Source organism: Camelus ferus, chromosome 35 (assembly GCF_009834535.1).
Source record: "Camelus ferus isolate YT-003-E chromosome 35, BCGSAC_Cfer_1.0, whole genome shotgun sequence".
Classification (NCBI taxonomy): domain Eukaryota; kingdom Metazoa; phylum Chordata; class Mammalia; order Artiodactyla; family Camelidae; genus Camelus; species Camelus ferus.
Genome location: NC_045730.1, coordinates 20668438 through 20690367, shown reverse-complemented (window position 1 = coordinate 20690367; position 21930 = coordinate 20668438). Strand labels below are relative to the sequence as shown.

The window sequence follows — 21930 nt, the reverse complement described above, 5'->3', positions numbered from 1 at the left end:
TATGTGCAAATCACATATCTGAGAAGAGTCTACTACCCAGAACATGTAAAGAACTCTTACAACTCAGTAACAAAGACTATCAGCCCAACTTCAAAATGCGCAAAGTACTTGAATAGACATTTTTTCAAAGGAGAAATACAAACGGCCCACAAGTGCCTGGAAAAGATGGTCAGTATCATTCGTCACCAGGGAAATGCAAATCAAACTGCGACGAGCTTCCTTCCCACCAGGATGGCAGTAAGAGTAAGTGTCGGTGACAATGTGGAGAAATGGGAACCCCTTGCTGGTGAGAATATAATAAAGTGGTGCAGCTGCTCTGGAAAGTGCAGGTCCTCAAAAATTTAAACACAGAATTACCATATGACCCAGCAGTTCCCTCCTGGCTTGTACACCCAGGAGACGTGAAAACTTACACTCATACAAAAACCTGTACACAAAGGTTTGCAGCCGCATCAGTCACAATACCAAAAAAATGAGGCAACAACCCAAATACCCGTCAGCTGAAGCGTGGATAAATAAAAAGTGGTATACTCTTATTTATTACTGAATGAGTATTATTCAGCCACAAAAAGGAATGAAATTCTGATGCGTGCTACATACCACATGGATGAACCCTGAAAACATTACGCAAAGTGAATGGAGCCGGTCACACACGAAAACAAAGCCTATGATTCTGTTTACGGGAAATGTGCAGAATGTAAAAACCAGTTTGCACAACCAAACCCAAAGGAGCCCTGGATAGAGACATTTTAGACACTGAGGTCAGGGTTATGTTTGGAAGGTGGTTTTGGTCTGAGAGCTTTGCAGACCCCTCCCTTCACCGCAGCCGGGCGGCCTGCAGGCTGGGTATGCCCAGGGAAGATGCCCTCAGTCTCCTTCCTTCCAGAAAAAGAGCAGCTGGCCTTCACGATCCCTCAGTGCTGGGAGGTTCCTGTCCCTTGGCTCCCAGGGAGCACCTAGAACACTGTCGACACTCTGACCAGAGAACTGAGGTGTCCCTTGGGCATCGCTGCTGCACGTGAAGGAAATACACTCACCCCCAAAACATAACTAGGGGCTGGATTCAATAGCAAACCTTTCTCTTAAACAAATTCCTCCTTTGCCTGAAGTCTTTAGAGGCAGATCCTCCCCAGGGAACACTCAGTAAGGAACTCCACACCATGCGGGCAGCCCGGGACCAGGTGCTCCAGCCCACAGGGGCCCCGACAGCCAGGGACGCTAGGCAGCATCTCCACGACCCTTCCCCAGAGGGTCATGAGAGCTGGGGGGGGGACGAGCACAGCGCCTCATCACCAGCTGGGCTCTGCACCAGGCCTCGTCTTAAGGGAACTTGGGGGAAGGGGGGGGACCTGCCCTTGGTTGAAGCCCAGCCCGATGGCCTCGCCAGTGGACCAGGAAGGAGCGGTAAAAGGATCAGTGGTTTGAGGCCGCTTCTTAGGGCCCACGGTGGGCCGGCCGTGGGGGGTCTGGGGATGAAATACAGCACGTGGAAGGCTCAGGAAGCCGGGAGGGGGGTTGGGGGAGACAAAGCAGGGGCCGACGGAGGACACGGTGATGACCTTCCACACTTTCAGTGTGAGAGGTTCACCCACGTGACCTTTAGAGCCTGGTCCAACTCCAACCATCGATCCTACCAGGGCCCTAAGGCAAGAGGCCTGGGAACTGCTGTCTCCAGGGCCTCGGTGCCACCATCTGTTCTCATCCACATTTCAGAAACGGCCCCACGGCATCCCCGTTGGAATGGTGCCCAGCCAGCTTGACCTCCACCACTTACTTGCCGTCTCTCCACACCGGGGCCTCCCGGCCTCCTTTGTGGCCCCATTCCGGCCTCCAGCCAGGGCCCTGCAGTGGGAAGAGGGTATCTCGTCCAGCTCTGCAGTCCACGCATGTCTGGCACCCACTTCTGGCAAGTGAACGTCCTCCTGTCTGAGACTCCCAGGCTCCACCCGGGGTGACGAGTCTGGCTTTGGCCCTACTCTGATCTCTGTCGAGGAACGCTGGCCGTGCCTGGCTCGGTGGCAGTGCCCGGACGTCCACTCACTCCTCTCCTGATGGCACCCCGATCATCCCTCTGCTGAGTGTCCCCTCCTCCAGCCACCCTGGCAACCGGAATGCAGCCTGCTCCCCACTGCCCTGCTGTCACCGCCTCTGGTGTGGCTCACCGGCCAGACTCCGAACCGGTTCTGAATGTAGAGCCAACATACATACGGGAGGTGGAAGACAGGTGAGTAAAGAAAACGCAAAGGTTTTGACCTGAGAAATGGGAAGGAAGGACTTGCCCTCAACCGAGATGGGCAAGGCTGTGACAGCACACCTGTGGCCGCTGGAGGAGGCTTGGGTGTGCCCGGTTACAGACACCCACCGGCCACCAGGGCGTGGAGACCGTGGGGCCACTGGCCCCCCTGCATTGTGGGGGGCCTGGGCTGGGCATTGTTACTTTGAATGCTGTTGGCACGTGGATGGCATTGACGCCTTCGCACTGCATGAGGTCACCGAGGAGCTGACGTAGACGGGAAAAAAAGTCCAAGACACTCGTATGTTAAGAGACTGGGGAGAGAGGAAGAATCCAGCAGGCGCCTCCCAGCAGATGATCAGTAAGCGTGGCCATGGAGTCCCTCCTCCTTGGGAGTTTCTGTCCCGCGTGTCCTGGCCCCACATGCAGACACTCACCACCAGCACAGGGCTTCTCAAGGAGCTCCCCCCGCAGCCCTGGCCTTGCTCCATGTCTCCCCCACTTCCTCCAGGGACGTGCGGGCCTGCTGGTGCACAGCCGCACGAAGCTTCTTCAGCTGGTAAATGGTGATTCTTTGCGGACCATTTCTCAAATTCCTCTTAAGGAAAAATTAGAAAATTTTGTGTTTAGTTGATTTTTATACCAAAGTGTAATTGCCTCATTGAAATATAAAATATATAAAAGCCTACAAAAATTGTTAAGTCTACACATTTTAAAAATGTGTAACTGACACAACATGGTAAGCCGACTACACGTCAATAAAAAAGAACAACAACAAAAAAAAAGAATGTATAAAGGGAACTGTATTAGTTTTCTAGGACTGCCCGTAACAAGGTACCATAATTTAGTGGCTTGAAGCCACAGAACGTAGCCTCTCACAGCTCTGGAGGCTGGAAGTCCAGAACCGAGTGTCAGCAGGACCCCACTCCCTCCTAAGGCTCCAGGAGGCTTCCTTTCTTCTTCCTGGCCCCTGCTGGCTGTTTCTGATGCGCACTCACTGTCTCCATCCATCTCCACATGGCCGTCTCTCCTCCATGTCTGTGTCCAAATTTCCCTTTTCTTGTAAGGACCCCATCACTGCATTAGGGCCACACTGACCCAGGATGACCTCATCTTAACTTGACTACAATTGCAAAGGTCCTGTTTCCAAACAGTCACACTCACAGGTCCTGGGCGGACACGATTCTGGAGGGGACCCTCTCCACTGCAGTGCAGTAATTAAGAGAGGCCAACACCAACACCTCACTAAGACAGGACAGTGGTGATTCGCATGGAAATGAACACACACACCCCTGCAAGACAAAGCAGGTCTGAAGTAAACCCTTCGGGCAAAAAAGGACTCACCCTAGCCCTGAGCTCACGTCACCCTGCTGTCTCCCCTGTGTTCAGAAACCGCAGCGCTGGCCCTGAGGCCCCGAGCTTCCTGGGCGGGCCCCACACTCACCCTGAGGCTCTCATGCTGGGACGGATGGTCTGGCTGTGGCAGAGACACACAGTTACTGCCTGGTCCTTCCCTTCCTTAACCTCCGCTTCCCAGAGAATCCCAAGGCATCGCTTCCAGGACTTCCACTTGGTCTCAGTCCATCTGGGTCAGATCAGCTGGGATTTAAATTACCAGGTCAGAAGAGAGCCTGATTTTCCAGAGCGAAGCTGGCTTCCTGAAGGTACAGCTCCAAGGGGGTGCAAACCGGCCCCTTCGTGTGGACAGACACCCGTGTGGAAGAGGGCAGAGGTGGTGGGGGCAAGGCTGTGACGCCTGTTCCTCAGCCTGAGTGCCTCTCCCTGCTTCATGAAGCAGTGCCCAGGTGGCCCGACTGGATGGAGCACACGGTGTGCAGGTGGACAGGGCGTGGCCCTCCTGGTCCTTCTCTACCGCGTATTTGCAGGGCACCATTCAACCAGAGGGCTGGAGGGCCGCATCTTCCTCAGCTGCCAACAGGGGGAGATGGTTATTTTAAAACGTGCAGTCTAAACAAGGCATCTCAGAAATTTCCTGTGTGCAGCGCTGATCTGAACTGAGTCACCTCAGCAGTATATAAACTAAATCGCTAACACCGCTTTCTTTCCCCTCTCTCCCCAGCATCCCGCGTTTCCTGAGAGACCTGCTGCTGCTGCACCAGCGATCTCCTGGGTCAGCCTGTCAGGTGCAGTTCACGCCAGAGCAGCCGATTTCTGCTAAAAGTGGGTCCCTGCCTACCCTGCCCATCCTTTCTTCCCCAGAAGACAAACTACCAAAGCCCAGCCGCTTGGAGAAGTGCAGTGCTCGGCATGGAGCACTGCATGCTGTGCTGGGGACTCCTGCACAGGGCGGATGATCAAAGTCACAGAGCATTCCCATTGTTTTCCTGCAGCACCAAAGTTCTTTCAGGGAGCAGATCAATCTGGCCACACAGGATAAAATTAGCAACCCATGAACTTCACCCCCGATTTTTATCCTGAAGAGTCAGGAAATACTATTCTTTACGTATAAAGTGAAGTGATTTCCACCTAACTTACCGGCTATACTATGTAAGTGGACTATGAGGTCCCCTGTTTTGACTGGCTTTTAAATTCAGGCTCTACATTTTCTGGCGATGATTCCTGGGAAAAGCTCCGTATTTTGTTTCCTCATCCGTGAAAAGAGAGGAACGTTTCCCATTTAACAGGATTATCTGAAGATGAACAAATACCATGTGGAAGCACCTCCAGTCTGCATTCAAAAAAGGTTTAAAGGGTCACAGATTTGACAGCACTGTAGCATCTACAGTAAGCTGAATACTTTCAAGGTAGTAAGTTATAAAGTAAAACATTTATGCTAAACACCAGAAACCGATATACCAAAAAACTGATACATTGTAACTGACACTTCAATTAAAATAATAATAAAGAAAGACACAACGACCCCCCGAATGTCTACTCATTTGTTAATATTAAAGGAAACTGTCAGGAAACACTGGACGAGACCCCAGACGAAACCTGCACCCACAGCAGCCGTGGAATCACCTGGTTTCAAAGGAAAAGGGCCAAGCGGACATTGCCTGGCTGTGAAACAGACGTTAACTTCAGTATTTCAACCATTTCTTCTAAACTCCTGACAGTTTCGGTCACATTCCTGCTTTCCGCAGTAAGCGCTGAGCACACTGCCCTCCCCGCCGGGGCTCCGACCCCTCCTCCCGCACCAGCGGCTGCCGCATGTGGGCCGGGCCGGGTTCTGGGCCGAGAGTCCCCCACCTGACCTGGCCCAACAGCTCAGCCTCCCGGCATCTCAGCAGCAAGTGTGTCCGCTCCGCTCCAATCGTCTTGCAAGGGGATGTTAGGGAGCGTGTCCAGCCTCTTCTTCCTGTTTCCTTTCAGGTGAAGAGGGCAAAGGTGGGGCAAAACTCGTCAGTCACTGCTGCCAACCTCAGCACAAGCATTTTGTCCATTTTCCAGTATATTTTCTTGACAATTAGATAGCAAGATAAGACTTAATTGAACATTTATACATAAATATTTAAGAGAAAAGAAATTAATTTGGAAAACTTTGTCAACAATTCATCAAAACAAAGGTTTGCTTTTGACCGTGGATGCACAGTATTACTTAGTTTGCCATCATTTCCTCTCTGGGAATAAAGGGAAAATGCAAAATACGGCACAGAAGTCATTAAAAAACCCAGCAGGTTTTTTAAAACACTTAAGAGACATGAGTTAGAAAAAGCGCAAACAAACCAATTGAAAAAGCCATTTTTGCAGCAATAAGAGAAATCTGAAATCTGAACATGGACCACGTATTAGATGATATTAAGTAATTACTGTTTATTTAAGTGTAACAATGTCACTGTGGTTATGGTTTTTGTTTAAAGGCCTTTTTTGTGAGAGCTGTAAATGGAAGTGTTGTAGGTGAAATGATTCACATGGGATACGCTTTAAAATATCCCAGCTTAAAAAAAATGTACGGGGGCTGTTGACACATTCAGTAAACAGAGTTAACAGACCTAAACGTGTATGTAAGTGGCCCGCAGCGTGAATCACTACAAGGATAAGAACCGTGAAAGGTACTCAGGCCACGCACTGCTTAGGACGCCTGTGACGCGGAGCCAGAACCCGGCGCAGGCATGCGGGTGGGAGGGTGGTGGGCGGGTGGTGGGCAGGCAGGTACCCCAGGCGCCTCTACAACCCAGAGAGGCGAAGGGAAGGCAGCGGAGGCAGGGTGAGCCTGCCCCAGGGCTGACGGACTGTGAAAACAGAAGCCAGACAGCCTCAGAACCGCTCTTCCTGAGCCAGACGCAGGCCGGACGCGCTCTCGTCCCTCGTTTCCGGGGCGCAGCAGGGGACCCCCAGGAACTCTTGATGGAATGAAACCCTCGCTATTCAAATTGCTCGCATCCAAGGTACCCCAATCCATAAAAACAGAACATTCTTCCTGCTGAACCCCCTTTTGGGCACTCGAGAGCAGTAATCTAGACATTTTTCACGCAGGATTAGGCAGGCGCACAGCGAGTCAAACCGCCCAGGCACAAACACAAAACGGCTGCGTCTGTGCCTGACGCCTCACGAGCGCTTACATGTGGTGCTTCGTGTGATACTCCAGCCACATGGGAAAGGCGTTCTATTTCTTTATTTTTTTTATTTGACAAGCAGCAATATCATGTTTGTCATTTTAATGTAGATACAATTATTAGGTTATCTGTCATATTACAATATTTAAGTTTTTATCGTATGTCCTTTAAGATACATTAAAAAAAAAAACACATCAACTGCAAACGTGAAGGCGAGAAAAAGCATGGTACCCAACCAAATTTCCACATTTCAGCAATACTTCACTCGTTCTTTTTTAATAGTTTTAAGAAATGTCATAATGACATGAACTTGAAATATCTCTAGGCATTTTCTCTGACGCTCGGGACGTGGCACTGGTGATGTTGTAAACAGCAGAAAAACAGGGGCTGCCAAATGACCAAATTATGGAGGCACAGGCCTGCTCTCTCCCCCGGGGATGCCCGGAGGGCGATGCAACAACTGCACAGGGCACCGGCGGTGCGGGAGTCACGCCACGTAGCTGTACTCGTCCGCCGACGCCTGGCTGCGCTCCACGTACTGCTTGTCTATCAGGACCTCGATGCACTTCTTGATCATGCTGATGCTTGGGTTAAATCTGGCCCTAGACTGGCTGATCACCTGTGGGAGGGAGACACGCCCGTTACACTGCTGTCCTCATGCTGGGGCGCCGAGCAATCAGCTCGCTTTGGATGTAATGACTGAAAACAACTTAATGCAAACTAACAATTATGAGCTGAAGGAATTAAAATGCAGAACACAGATACAGCAAAATCAAGTAATACTGATACGTAACTAAACTACAAACCAACCAATCTAAACACTCACACACCCGCAAGCTTCCCCTTGGCCCCTCCTCGACTTCCAGCTCTCGGCAGAAGTAACACTTGCTCAAGAAAGCGTCCCCAGCATCCTCAGGGCAAGACTCCTATGTACGATCTTAGGTCCCTACAGCTTTTCTTCACTGCATGTTAATGCAATTTTACATTTACTTGTGTATTATCTCAATAATGCATTTCTTTCCTGTTGGACTGTGAACTCCAGAAGGGTAGCAGCCCTGTCCTGAGCCACTCTGCACCCAAACTCCCACCCCGTCCTCAGCAGCTCTGGCACCCCAATTCCAGCCCTTTCCTGAGCTGCTCTGCACCCCAACTCCCGCCCCGTTCTCAGCAACTCTGCACCCCAACTCCAGCCCCATCCTGAGCTGCTCTGCACCCCAACGCCAGCCCCGTGCTCTCTGCACAGCAGATGACCGTCTATTCAGGGAATGAGTGAGTGATGCAGTCGGCTTCCTTCAATAACCGCACAGAGAACTCAAACTGGTGAGGCTTGGACTTGTAAATTCAAACACGAATTACATACTGAAATTACAAGCGAGCACTGTTCTAATTAAGTGATGGGGCATTTCCTTATGCTACTTGGGAGTCTTCTTATTTCTGTATCATCTTCACAAAGAACCCTCCCTGCTCCTGACACCCCGACGCCCCTTTACCTCCTGAATGAGGGCGTTATGCCGCAGCACTTTCCGCGCCTTCATGATGCGGACGATGGCGGCCTGGAGATACATCTTCCGGTCTTCATCCACGGCACTTCTCGTCTGCTCCATTTCCTGTTTCACATGGGGAAAAAAGGCAAATGAGACATTAAGTCCTCATACTTACTTTTAATTCATTTTATCTGTGGGTTTAAATAAATCTCCAATCAATACGGAGAACCAAATTATACAACTATGTGCCCAATGTAACATAACCATTACCAAAAAACATCTGCATAATGTCTCAGGTTACAGCTGGAAAATTATTATAAAAAAGGAACTACTGTAAACCATACTCCGTGTGAACAGTGAACAAAGCAGAACTCCAGTGACACTGAGCAGTGATTCTCAAGACGGCGGTCCTGTCAGTGAGTAAAGACTTCTGGCACGATGCCTGCAGACGTCAGTAACTGGCTCCAAGGACTGATCAGGCTTCAGGGGCAAGGTGCAGTGCTCCCTACTCTCAAGCAGGAGCGGTGGGCCAGAGGGTCCTCTCTCCACGGAGACCAGGAGAGACGAGGGGAGGCACAGAGAGGCAGCGCCACACTCACAGGAGCCTCATAACAGCTTTTCAAAGATGGGGTACAATTGATGTTACAAATCATTATTCATCAGCCTGAAGGAAAATGAGACCTTGAACAGTCCGGGGTTCAAATTTAACAGCAATTAATTAACATCTGTCTCCATGGGGGGAGTAAGTTCCCAAAGAGGCCTGACATCCCTCATACCTTCACAGCCAGCTCTGAGCCCAGGACGGGGCGCACACAGGAGGCACTTGGGAAACTCAGTGAAACCAACAGGCCAGCCCGGAATGACAATCACTGCTGAGTGAGGGAAGCAACAGTGGACGTGCCTGGGGCAGACTCACTTGTCTGTGCTGGACCCTCCCTGCCGGCCGACCAGCTCACAGTCTTAATGTTAACACAATCCCCACGTGGTCTATTTGCACACAAAAGTTTGAGAAACGTTTCAACAACTTTTTTTTTGGAAAGAAATGTGTCATAAAACTTTCCCTATTTTACAAACGAAAACTATAAGAGACTACATTACTACTCAAGGTAGAAATATGTGGAAAGAATACAGATTTATACATTTTAATACAGCTTAAGAGCAAATATGACTATGTTCACAGCAGCATTATTTACAATAACAGACATCAAAGCAATATAAGTGCCCATCAATAGATGACTAGATAAAGAAGTTGTGGTATGTATATAATGGAATATTACACAGCCATAAAAAAGAATGATATCTTGCCATTTGCAACAACATGGATGGACCTGGAGGGGATTATGTTAAGTGAAATCAGTCAAGCAGAGAAAGACAAATGCTGCATGATTTCATGTATATGTGGAATCTAAAACAAAACAAAACAAATGGAACAAAACAGTTACAGACACACAGAATAAACAGGTGGTTGCCAGAGAGAAGCGGGGAGTAAAGTGAGTGAAACAGGTGAGGGAGATTCAGAGGTACAAACTTCCAGCTGTAAAATAAATGAGTCCTGGGTATGAAATGGACAATGTGGGGAATACAGTCAATAACTGAGATCTTTGTGTGTGACTGACGGTAACCAGACTTGTCAGGGGGTCAGAGCACAGAAATACTGAATCACTGTGCTGTGTGACTGGCACTAACATAGTGTGGTGGGTCAGTTAGTTATATGTCAAAACCAAACAAACACAGAGAAAAAGGGGTCAGATCTGTGGTGACCAGAGGCCAGGGGGTGGGCAGAGGGGGCTGGATGAAGGTTGTCAGAAGGTACAAACTCCCAGTTATGAGAGAAATGAGTCCTGGGGGTATCGTGCAGGATGCAGTGAATAAAACTAACACTGCTGTGTGTTAGGTAAGAAAGCTGCTGAGCGAGGACACCCTGCAGTTCTCATCATGATGTTCTTCCTATTTCTTTCCTTTTGTGTCTGCATGAGAAGGTGGATGTTCACTAAACTCACTGCGACAGTCATTCCACAAAGTGCATACATCATGTGGTTATGCTGCACACCCTAAACCTTACAGTGCTATACGTCAACTGTATCTCAATAAAACTGAGAAAAAACAAAAACAAAAGAGCAAATAGGACTGACGTACGACACCTCTTCCTTAGACACTCACTACACCCAACTGTTAGAATCTCAGATACTGGCAGAGACTTGGTGTGTGAGGCTGGTAAGTGCAGAGAATAAACCAGAGGAGATGCGGCATAATTTCAACAAGCAAAGTTCCACTTCTGTCCCGGCGTCACCACTTGCAGCGTCTGGGGACCAGGCGCCTCCCGGGACCCGGCGTCACAAAGCACTCACCTGCGGCGTGTCTTTCTGCATTGATGTAGTAATTTTGAATTTTGTCCTTTTACTGCTGAAGTTCATATTTAGTGAAAATGATGATTCGGCATCAATGTCTTCCTACAATTAAAAATAATCCATTTACATTTATAAAAAATAAAATCTCTAAATAACAACTCTGCAAAAATATGTGTGAAATTAAATAACGATCAAGCAGAGACTACACTCTCAGGATCTTTTATACTATATATGTTATTTAAGAGAAAAATAATTGTCTTCTGTCGAACAATGAAGCAACAAACAATTCTTTTCTAATTTTACACTTGATAGAATTAATCAGCTTAGATTTTGAAAACAGCTATTTTCTGGCCCAGCTGTTATATACATGTACCGTCGGGTTAAGACGAGAGTCAAGCTCGTGGGCTTAAACAAACACAATTGGAACATTTTAATTTGAATGAAACACCAAGGCTCATAATTTTTCAGTCACATTTTGAAAAACTGAACAACCAAATGTTTTTTCTGAACGCTGCAATAACAAAACACAACTAAAAACAACCTGACTACAGAAGCTGGCTGTTTCCAGTGGCACACGAGGGTCACTTCTCCATGACCCTCCGTGACACCAACACTACTCCCCAGTGCATGTTCTGTTCAGGAGCCGGGGCCGTCCTCACGTGGGAGCTGCAAGGCCAGCTTTCAGAATCACAACTGCTCTGTCGGACTGAAGAGAGCCACTCATGTTACACGGTGGAGTTTCTCCACCAGCAGGACTCGGCAGACTGGCACTTTCTCAATAATAACCAAAGAAAGTCTGCTGAGGAACGCCAGCTGCATGTTTAAATTTACAGTGTCAACAGCCAATCAGTATTTATTCTGTATATTTCTGGGTAGCAAAAATAACATGTTTTAGAAAAATACTTATCAACTTTTTAAGTACTTAATTAAGCTTAAAATTTTAAACTTAAAGCTTATAAACTTTTAATCATTAATTAACTGCCTTAAGTAAAACCTTAATATTAAGAATTTAATGTTATTAATATTCTGTAGTACAAAAATTAATCATTTCTCTAAATTAAGAAAAGCCTGAACTTCAGCATAAATGCCATTTAGTTCAATTACAGGCTACAAAAACCATCACAACCTTGGGATGTTAGCAAAATGAACTGGTGACAGACAGGCGGCAGGCCGTGAACCAAAATAAAAGTGAAACTTCATTTACAAGAATTTTTTCTTACAGGCACAATAATTTGAAGCAGGAGATTTAACTCATATGTGTTCATATCTGTTGCTTTTTTAACCATTTAGAAGTATCTAAGATACAGTATAACAACAAGAATGTGTTACGAGAGTAAAAAGTTATAGAGAAAAACAGGATCCACTGTTGGTCTGCTATTCCCACGACAGGTAGTCACACACATGGGGGTTAGCTGAGGCCTGAAGCCCGTGGGCAGGAGCGCGAGGGGCTCTGAGATGGAGACGGGCACTAAAGGCGCACGGACACCAGAGGGCAGTTGTCTCCTGTGACGGAGCCGTGTAATTACACACCAACTGAACATGTGAAAGAAACCAGAAAGGTTTGTGACAGACGGCGGTTTAAAAACTCAGTCAACCAGAATCCTGTCTGGAGTCAGTTCCTGAATAACTTTTCAGTAAAGTGTCGCAGTACAGGACAAGTAAAATCAAACCATAAAGTCGCAGGGCACGTGAGTTCTGACCACAGAGCCTCTGCGACGTCCCGCCCACTGCTGCTGGGAGCCTGGAGAAGTCCCCCAAGTGCAGTGGGCGTCGACAGAGACAACCTTCCTGCAGAACCGCACACGCCCCGTGAGCCGGTTTCCCGTACCTTCTCTGAATCGTGGTTGATCATCTTCACGTCGAGCAGGGATTTGATCGTTTTTGTCAGTTCCTTCTCACTCATCTGCGTGCTGTCCTGAAGCTCCCTGTAGCTGACAGCCTCGCTGTTGTTAAAGGCAAGAAGGACTGCCATCTGGTACGTGGTGACCATGGCCACATATGGTTTGCCCAGGTAGTTCATTTTAACTTCACCTACAATCAAAACAAGACTGTGACAATAAGGTGATCGTTCAACGAAATACACCAAAATCATCTGAGTAGTAATTGTTTGTATCAGATGCTTTCTCTTGAAAGAGTGAACTGAAGAACTCATGAAACCGTCCAACAGCTATTCCTGCCAGTAGTGGGGGCTGGGGGAGGGAGGGCTATCAGTTTTGAGTGTGTAGCAGAAGTCACAGTTAAGGGGTCATCCCATTGCCGGCAGGCGTAAATGATGTCTTTAAATACTAACGGGAAGGCTAAGACCTGGGCAGAAAAACCAGTGAGGGGGTGGGGGCAGGAAGAGAAACAGACAAACAGATGGAAACGGACACAGATGAAGGCGAGCCTGACAGCCTGCCCCCAGCACTGCCTCCCATGTGTTTCTGGTCTACCCCAGGAAGGTTCGCGCACACGCAAGGACACGTGCATAGCGGCCCCATCTAAACCATCACTGCTGCCTTAGTAAAGAGATGCTATTTTGTCTCATAAATGACATTTTTCTTATCAGTAATTTTCTAGGAGCAAATACAAATGGGAACAGAGACAAATGGGCAGATCCATTACTTTGCTGAAACAGCTGACAGAACACAAACGTTCCAGACTCTACACCACCTGAGAGCCCAGAAGACATGCCGACTCCAGCAGACACAGCCCTGCCCATCCCAGGGGCCGCACTCTGAAACAGCGTGCCACACAGGCCTGCGCTTGTACCATGTAAGAGACAGTTCATGCAGGTCAAAAAGATGCTTCCTGCAGCATAAAGCCGTGATTCAGTGACACTCTCTCTCTCACACACCCTGCACTATTAGGCTGCGAGCGAACTACCAGCTAAACCGGCGTGAAATCTGGGTTTAGGGCTCTACCTGGTAACTCGAGGGAGCTGTATTTCACGTGAACTCACCCAGAGGCTGCATTCTCCCTGTTGGTAATTAGCAACTCTGATCAAGATTTTGTGCTCTATTGTTTAATGATACATATTTAATTCATTATGTAATTAGAGCTTTTAAAGAATGTAAGTCAATTCTCCAACCTATTAACACCACACAGATGCCTATTCTAACTGGCACTATGCCTTGATTTGTTAAAAAAAAAAAAAGATACTCAAAAATATCTTTCAAAATTGTTTGGATAGAAACACCTAGAGAAAAAAATCCTAATCTCTGAGTTTCCATGAAAGGAGGGTTACCGTATTGACTGGAATATCCAGGTCGTGTGGAGTTTAAGTGGAACATTGTCAGTAGGGCTGTCCCAGCAATAAAGAGCACTTTAAGGTCCTCACCTCGAAGTTCAAGTTTGGGAAAAGCGGTGAGAGGTGAAAAAAACCACATAAACTGCATGATATCGCTTACGCAACAACTGCTTAATCCTGTCCCAGAAACAGGTACACACTAATGCATGGCGCGCCATGGTGACAGCTAGACCGCCACCGAGCTGTCACCGCGGCTGCAGAACAAGGCTTCTGCCGCCAGAGCCCAGCGGGCATCGGAGACGGTGCAAGCTAGGAGTCAAAGCATCAGCTCCTGGCACCAAGTCCATCTGCAGCCCTTAAAAGAGGAAAACTTACTTGTTTGTATTATGCCTTTTTGATGCTACTTTGCAGTAAGTTTTCGCTATCAGGGGTACATGGATCTCCTCCCACTTTTTTCAGCACCATCTTCTTATTACCTCACAGCTGGAAACCCTGGGGAAAGGGTGGAGGACCATTGGGGGCAGGGAAGGAAATCCCAAATCGGGATGATGCATTTAGTTCCTGCCCCATAAGCAGAGAAGGAAAATGACAAAGAGGTCCCTGAACCCCCAGGATGGGGGACGACCTCTGAGAGACTCCCAGCCTGACACACGCGCTTTGACAGGCACGTCCGCACACCACTCGAGGCACACTCCAGCAACAGAGACAGGGCAGGCAGGACCCTCCCGGCAGACCCATCCGAGTTCCTCCCCGTACCCAGTCAGCAATCGAGTCTCTATGGGAAGGCTCTCCTTCACAGAAGACTGTCAGCTACCAGCTGCCAAGTGTACGACAGAAGGCCACCGGCCTGTGACGAGGGGAGACACAACTGATTCACGCAGTGAGCCCGGTGGGTCTAAACCACCAGGTAAAGCTGCCCCTGGAGGGGCATTTGCGTGGGACCTCAGAGTCAACCCTCGGGTCACCTGCTCACTGAAGAGGGCCAAGTTCCTCACAAGGGGGACGCCACCCGGACCACGTGGGCACCTCCGGATGACAGGGGACAACCTGGCACCAGCCTCTACCCTACCGCAGCCTCAGGACATGGGGCCACTGAGGACGTGGCCGCCAGCCGCAGCTCACCTGCTGTGATCCAACCCTGGGCCCCGACTCCCACCTCACAGGAAGTCAGGGCCAGAAAACAAACAAAACACACGGCAACTAAGTAATCGGACAAACCCAGACGCTGGAGGTTCTGTGACATGACCGTCCGGTCCCCTCAGAAAAGCGAAAGGAGGGCTGAGGGGGTCGGGGGAGACACCATGGTCAAGTGCGACGGGCATCTCTGGTGACAGTTAAGACCCGCAGTCACTGTGAGGACAAACACGGAAGTCTGAGTATGACCTGGATGTTAGAGAATCCCAAAGCCCCTCATAACCTTAGCTGTGAAAGTACCGGAAACCGAACAGAAAATTCAGTCAACGACAGAGAGTTGCTCCCGTTTCGGGCACGTGCGGCAACACGGCGAGATTCTCATGGGGACAAAGAGTGACCCCACACCTGTGCAGCGACGTGCACGTGTCACCCTCCGGCCACCACTCCACTGTCTCAGCCACGCCTGTAGCTTCTTGCTCTGGCACAAGTGAAACTACTCATATCCAGATGCTGAAATAATTTCTGGGTTGCCCATTCATATCTCTTTATCTCTTGTTCTCTGAGAACAATTCCATCCAGCGTCCTTGTCACAAGCCGCTGGAGTTGCATCTCTCTCATCTTTGTCATGTCTGGTACCGCAGATTACTTCCTTCTTAAAATGCTCACCTCTGACGGCCATCCACTCCCAGCGCTGCTCTTTGCCTAACCTGACTCAATCCTACTCATCCCTGAAAACCAAACTGAGGTGTTAGCGCAGAAGCTTCCCCTCGCCAGCAGCTGTTTGCCCCAGCACTCTGTGACACAGGACACCCTGGGCCTGGAGACCGAAACACCCGAACCCTCGCACCTGTCAAAACACTTAGGTCCTCCTACTGCACGTCGGCTGTCTGGGGGGTGAAGGCTCTGTCTGCTCGGCATGCAGAAGTAGCTGGGACACAGAAGATGCTCTCTGAATTGATAAGTGAATTTTATAAAGATAAAGATGAGGAAACAGGCTGAGAAAAGTTAAGCGTCTTGCTGAAGATCGCAAAGCTAGGAGGCAGACAGAACCCTATACATCTTCTGATTCTAAATTTCTCCAAATTTACAGCCTCTCTCCAACCGATTTGTAAAAGCTCATCTTACAATACAGAAATACTTGGGAATGTGGAAATGGACTGGGAAAGAGCAATTCTGATTACATACTTTTATAAGAGAGAGGTTCTCAAGAAACAGAACTCCCAGTGATGGGTCTAGGCTCAGAGCCAGTGTTTTAAAGGTGCCCAGGAGCCTCAGGACACATGCAGGCACCCTGCAGCAAGTGCCCTAAACACAGGTGTTGCTTGAGGTCCTTTTGTTAAATGAATGAATGAATGAATGAATGAATACATACATATATACGCACATACATACAAAAACAAAATAAAACTTTACTCAACAGTTTCACTGATAAGATCACAGGTATTTTCAGTGCTTTCAGTGATTCAAATTAAGAAATAAATTTACAAGGTTAACATCTCTTTTCGAAAGGAAGAAACTGTTTGGCTTTAACTAAGACACAGACACAAGACACTAAAACAAGACAAAACAAAGGAAAGAGCTCCCAACATCTGGTTACTACGGACCAGTTTGGGAATTTACTTCAGAACAGAGAAAGGTAAGTTGCTCTCTCTCCTGCTTCGGCATTACTGCTAACAGTTTTCAGGCCAAATCCCAATGGCAGAAGCTATGTACATAGTTTTTTCTTTCATCCTCCGTATACCTAGTTGCCAAACATCAAAAAAGTGAGTCCCTCATCAAAATCACTTCAGGAAACAGACTGATTGTTATGAAGAGAGTTTAAACTCCCCAAGACAGATATTTAGAGGAAGTAAAAGTAAATTTAATTCAAGTACATTAAAGCACTGGTCCGGGGATGTTTTTTCCTTAAAGTCAATTATATACACTAAATGAGAACAGAAAAAACTCACAACAGATGTAAAATTCAAGGCTAGCTACTAAGTGACCACCTAAGAATGTCGATGAACATCTATTTCACAAACTATTGAAAAAATAAAACGCCCAACTTGTTCAGTAAACTTAACGTAGTATGTGTTACCATGTACTAATTATTATGTAGTAGTATGTATCACTAACTAGACTAGCTGGGACGTCCTAGTCTAAGTGTAAAGTAATCAACTGATGGCACTTCAGGGAGACCACGCAGATGAAGCTTCTCTCAGGTGAGTGAACTTCCTAGTGAAGTTACGGCACTGATCTGATTTTCCTGTACCGTTTCTGGAAACATTAACACATACACACTGTCTTCTTACACAAAGGGAAAGCTGACTCAATGCACTCTTCAAAGCATAGCTTTAGCAAAAGTAGATAAAATCAGAGTGTCTTCTTTACCAATAACACCTTCAGGCAGCTTAGAGTAACCGCACACAGTCTCCAGGCATTTAAGGTATTAATCCTACTTTCCAGTAAGTGACCCCACTGCTCCAGAAAAAAGCTAAGGAAATCAGATTTTGATGAAACTTTCGTAAAATTGGAAAGTACTGGAAGTTTACTGGGACATTCTGGGAAAGCATCTTCTACTGCCGTTCACTACAGCACCACAAATAAAAATCAGCGGGCGGGTCTCCCTGTGATGCTGCAGTAGTTCGGGAAATCTCTGAGGCGACCTGGCATATCTAGAGAAAACAGGTTTTCAGGAATATTGACTCATCAAGTCTGGGTTTTAATATCTGTAACAAGTGGCTTGCTACAGGAATGCAATAAACCATTGTAAGATTCGGAAACTTCCTTTAGAAGCAGCATAACCATAAAATACTATTAAAAAGTGCTGCGCTTGAATGTCATTATTAGTTGCTTTAATGGTAACCAGAAAGATGAAGAGAAGGTTAAAAACTGTAATCAGGGAAGAAAAAAAACTGTAACGAGACTATACAGAAATCTTTTTCCAAATTTTTAACACATCAGGTAAGTTCCATTAAACTACATATCATTAAATGCATTTTACCTGTACAAAGATAATGCAACCATGTAAGTTTCCTTCCACTGAAATGCTGGCTGTAAAATAATTCAAACTGTAAAAAAGAAAAGAGGAATCACATTATTTTCAGCTACTACAACATAACTCATGTGGCTCTCAGTATACTAAAAAAGTAACAGGAAAGCTTGTGTTAGGAGAGACTACAGCCCACGTGGCACATTTCTTGGTTGTACCAGTGAGGGAACACGCATGCAAGCTCCTGATGAAGACCGCGCAAACTGGAGCCCAGCTCTGCTCACTCACACCAGGCCATATTCTCCCCCAACCCACGGCCCTGCAAATCTGACTTTTGGTATAAACCCAGAAATTATCATTTTGGACTTTATAAATACAAATCACTGACCAAAAACACTCTCATATACATTTCAATATGAAAATAGAAAGCGTACTTCCATTCCTCATCTCCTATTTGCCAACAGACACCCTTGCTGAAGGGTCAGGTCAATTAACACCAGTGGATGCTACTAAAGTGACATCTTCGATTTAACTCCCACATACAAACACAGCCCGGAGTACTCGCCTTTGTAACTTCTGTTGATGTTATTAAATTTAACATTCTGTTTACAGCCTCACACAGGCACCTCTCGCCTGTGGGCCTGCTGTTGCCTATAGCAGTGTCCCTATTAAACTTTCCTAAACTCTTAAAAAAAAAAATCTATTAACCTAGCTCTGAAATTTTAAAAACTCCTTCCTTGGATTGAATGTAGGACGTCAGACCATAAACACAGAGTTCACATCTTTAAAAGAGCTAGTGCATAATTACAGTGAGAAAATGATGCTAAAATGTAAAAAGGGCAAAACCTCAACTTCCTTATAAACCTGAAAAATAAGGAAACGCATTTTGTCACAATTCAGAATCGCGAACATATTTTCAGCATGATGTGCCAGATGTAATATATGTAAAGCTTTTATCTGTGTTTCAAACTTGACCTTCCATGCTCTCAAAAAGAAGTTTAAAGAAAGCTACCGGCAGCATCCGACCCCCTCACAGTAGAACATCACGGTGCCAGCCGGGACTCAGTGAGTCCTTCAGGGGTTGCTCCAAGTCCGCCTAGTCATGGGGGTGACACTCAGCACCCTTCCCTCCTGGGGGCACCCTCCTCTGTGAGCAAATCCACCAACCCCTCCACACGACAAATGTGACAGGACTGGCACATGGAACATGGAAGCTTTCCTGCCTCACCCTAACCTAGACAGAACCAAAGTGCATCGTAAAGGGTCTCAGAGGTTCGCCTGACTAACCAGCCATCCCCACAGGTGCCGACAAGACTCAGCGATCATGACACACTTTGTAGTTTAACTATGAAACACTTACAATGAGTTTGTAGACAAAAGCAAGATAAAACATTTCTGAAACTAATAAAACCAACCTTGGAAATGCTCTTTATAAATTAATATAGTGCAAAGCTAGCTTTAGGATGTCCTAGTCCACGCTCTGAGGCACACGCTTTCTCTCTTTATACTACCAGCAACCAGTGCCCTCAGGAATGGTTTACTGACGGTGCCCTCAGTACGCCCAACACTCCTTTACCTTCAAGTTAAAATCTGGTGATAAAGATTCTCCTTTCTACAGCCAGTAAAGAACCAAAGGATTCAGTTCCAAATTAGAGTATTACAAATTCACCTGGTGTTATAAGATAAAAGCTGTAAAATCTTGCTTAATTACATCATTAAATAATTGCTATCAAAGTGTATTAGTAAGAAATATACCTTGACTAAACCTCATTTTAAAGTCAGACTTAACAGTCACAACAGTCAGGCTAAGAGGCAGCATTTTTCAAATCCCATTTGAGGGCATTAATTAGAGCTCAAAGAACCTCAAAAACGAACATCTCACACTTGAGCTTATTTGCTTCAAATGGAGCTGCATTAATACACACGACTTTGCACCTCTTCAGTGTTATTCAGGTTTGGGGACCAGGTACAGATACAGGATAACAATTAAGATTTATTGGCCTAATATGCAAAATAAATTACTTTTAAATAAAGCTTAATTCCGTAGTTTTAAGATACATTTATGTAAAATGGACATGATTTCTGATAGTCAGCTATATTTAAGGTAAAGATGTGAAATATACAAATGATCATTAAGGCAAGATGAATTAATTTAATTAACTTAAGATTAAAAAATGTACAGTATTAAATACACAGACGAATTTTCATTCTTACGTAACTGAAAACTTGGATTTACTAGGGGAAAAAATGAAAGGACAGACTCCCTCTACTGGTAACCAGAGAAAGTCCAAGTGGAGAGAACAGCACTCCCGGAACCGCCATTCGGCAGCCAGAGAGAAACATGCTGCCTTGTCTGGAAATGAGGACACTGGGACCTGGGGAAGGCCATTTGTTAATAAATTAAGTTTAAGGGGCTTATTCCAATATTCCAGTAATTACTGCAAAATAATTATTTCAAGGGGAAAGAGAACAACAAAGTTAAAAAGAAAATTTATTAAAGCCGGCTCTTAAGAAGGAATAAGTTTTAAAGCTGCCAAAGGCAAGAGGTCAGTTTTCTTTTGCTTGCCTGGTCACAAATACATCAGAGTGCTTTACCTGGTCCCCCCCCCCTCCCCCCACCCCCAACTCTGGGATCACAGTCCGCCCATCCGGACGGGTGCACTTCTCCATAGTTTCTAGCACGGTTTGTGCTTTCCGCCTTCTCAAAGATGCGAAGAATCCTAAATTAGACTCCTATTCTGAAAGTCTGTCTTAGTGCGGCATCTCAAAATCCACCTGGTCGTCCATGCGAGTCTGCTCTTACCACTCCTGTTGCCATTAACTACTGCTTCTTCCACCATCAAGACCACTTCTTGAGTTCTTACTAGATCGGCTAAGTGCTTCACATTCTCTCGTTTCATCTTCATATCAACAGTTGAGATGGTATTACCAGTTAACAGGAAAATTAGAAAGTTATCTGCCCAAAGTCACAGAGCACAGTAAATGACAGAACAGACATTTAAAACCAGGAATTTTGATTCCAGAGCTTACATTGTGTTATTTGTTTTATAATCTTTATTTTGAAAGAAACAAAAATAATGTACTTTTAAAAAAGATTAAAACTACACATTGTGAGCATCTCTAGGAAACAGTGTAATGAAGGAACAGTTTCATTTTAAACTTCATAAGCATACGCATAACCTGATTCACAACCTTCAGTTACTGCCCAAATATTTAAAGACTAAAAGATAATGAAGATCCTGCTGGGAAAAAATGCTGCCCAAACTTCCACCAGATCGAGAAATAAGAGGCCTCTTCTGGTGAGTTAGAGAATCAAAAAGGGTCAGTTTCAAGAGGAATGAAAACATGCTCATCCAATCAAAACCTTGTGCATGAATGTCATCTCCGTAGCAGAATTATGCACATGCCAAAAAGGCAGGAAGGGCACACATGCCATCACTGATGGGCGAAAACAGGACGTGGTACACCCGCACGACAGAACACCATTCGGCAGTGAAAAGGGGGCACTGCTGATCCAGGACGGCAGGATGGACCCAACACCCTGCGAAGTGCGTGAAGTCAGTCCCAAGGGACCATGAGTCCTGTCTAAACCAGGCAACTCTACAGAGAAGGAGCTCAGCCTGCCTGGGGCTGGGGCGGCGGGACGAAGGTGGGCACAGTGAGGAGTGACGAATGGGAAGACAGTTTCTTTTAGGGTAATAAAAATGTTCTAAAATTAATGGTGCTGATGGCTGCACAGCTCTGTGAATACACTGAAAACCACTGAAAGTGGACACTTGAAATGAGTGAACCAGTAGAGTGCTGTGATCTGAACGTCTGTGTCTCCTCAAATTCGTATGTTGAAATTCTGGTGCCCAGTGTGCTGGTTTTAGGAGGTGGGGCCTCTGGCCGGTGTTTGGATCATGAGGTAGCAGCCCTCACCCAGTGGCATTAGTGCTCTTACAATCCCCAGCCCCTGCCACCACATGAGTACCCAGCCAGCAGTCTGTGACCCGCAGAGGGCTGGCACCCTGA

At 46.6% G+C, this 21930-nt stretch overlaps 1 protein-coding gene across 7 annotated transcripts in view; it reads right to left on the bottom strand.

Moving 5' to 3' along the window:
* Positions 1-512: 512 nt before the first annotated feature.
* Positions 513-21930, bottom strand: part of CUL2 (cullin 2) — an 80796-nt gene continuing 59378 nt past the window's right edge. For 6 of the 7 annotated variants that reach the window (XM_032474057.1, XM_032474056.1, XM_032474058.1 and 3 more), the window contains 5 exons: positions 17929-17995; positions 12411-12613; positions 10583-10684; positions 8241-8357; positions 6802-7369 (listed from right to left, as the gene is read on the bottom strand). In XM_032474057.1, coding sequence (XP_032329948.1) covers positions 7238-7369; positions 8241-8357; positions 10583-10684; positions 12411-12613; positions 17929-17995 — 621 coding nt within the window. In that variant the 3' untranslated portion in view covers positions 6802-7237. Of the gene's footprint in view, positions 2832-3677; positions 4163-4729; positions 7370-8240; positions 8358-10582; positions 10685-12410; positions 12614-17928; positions 17996-21930 lie in introns of those variants that run through there. The other variant, XR_004317535.1, reaches the window with a different exon arrangement.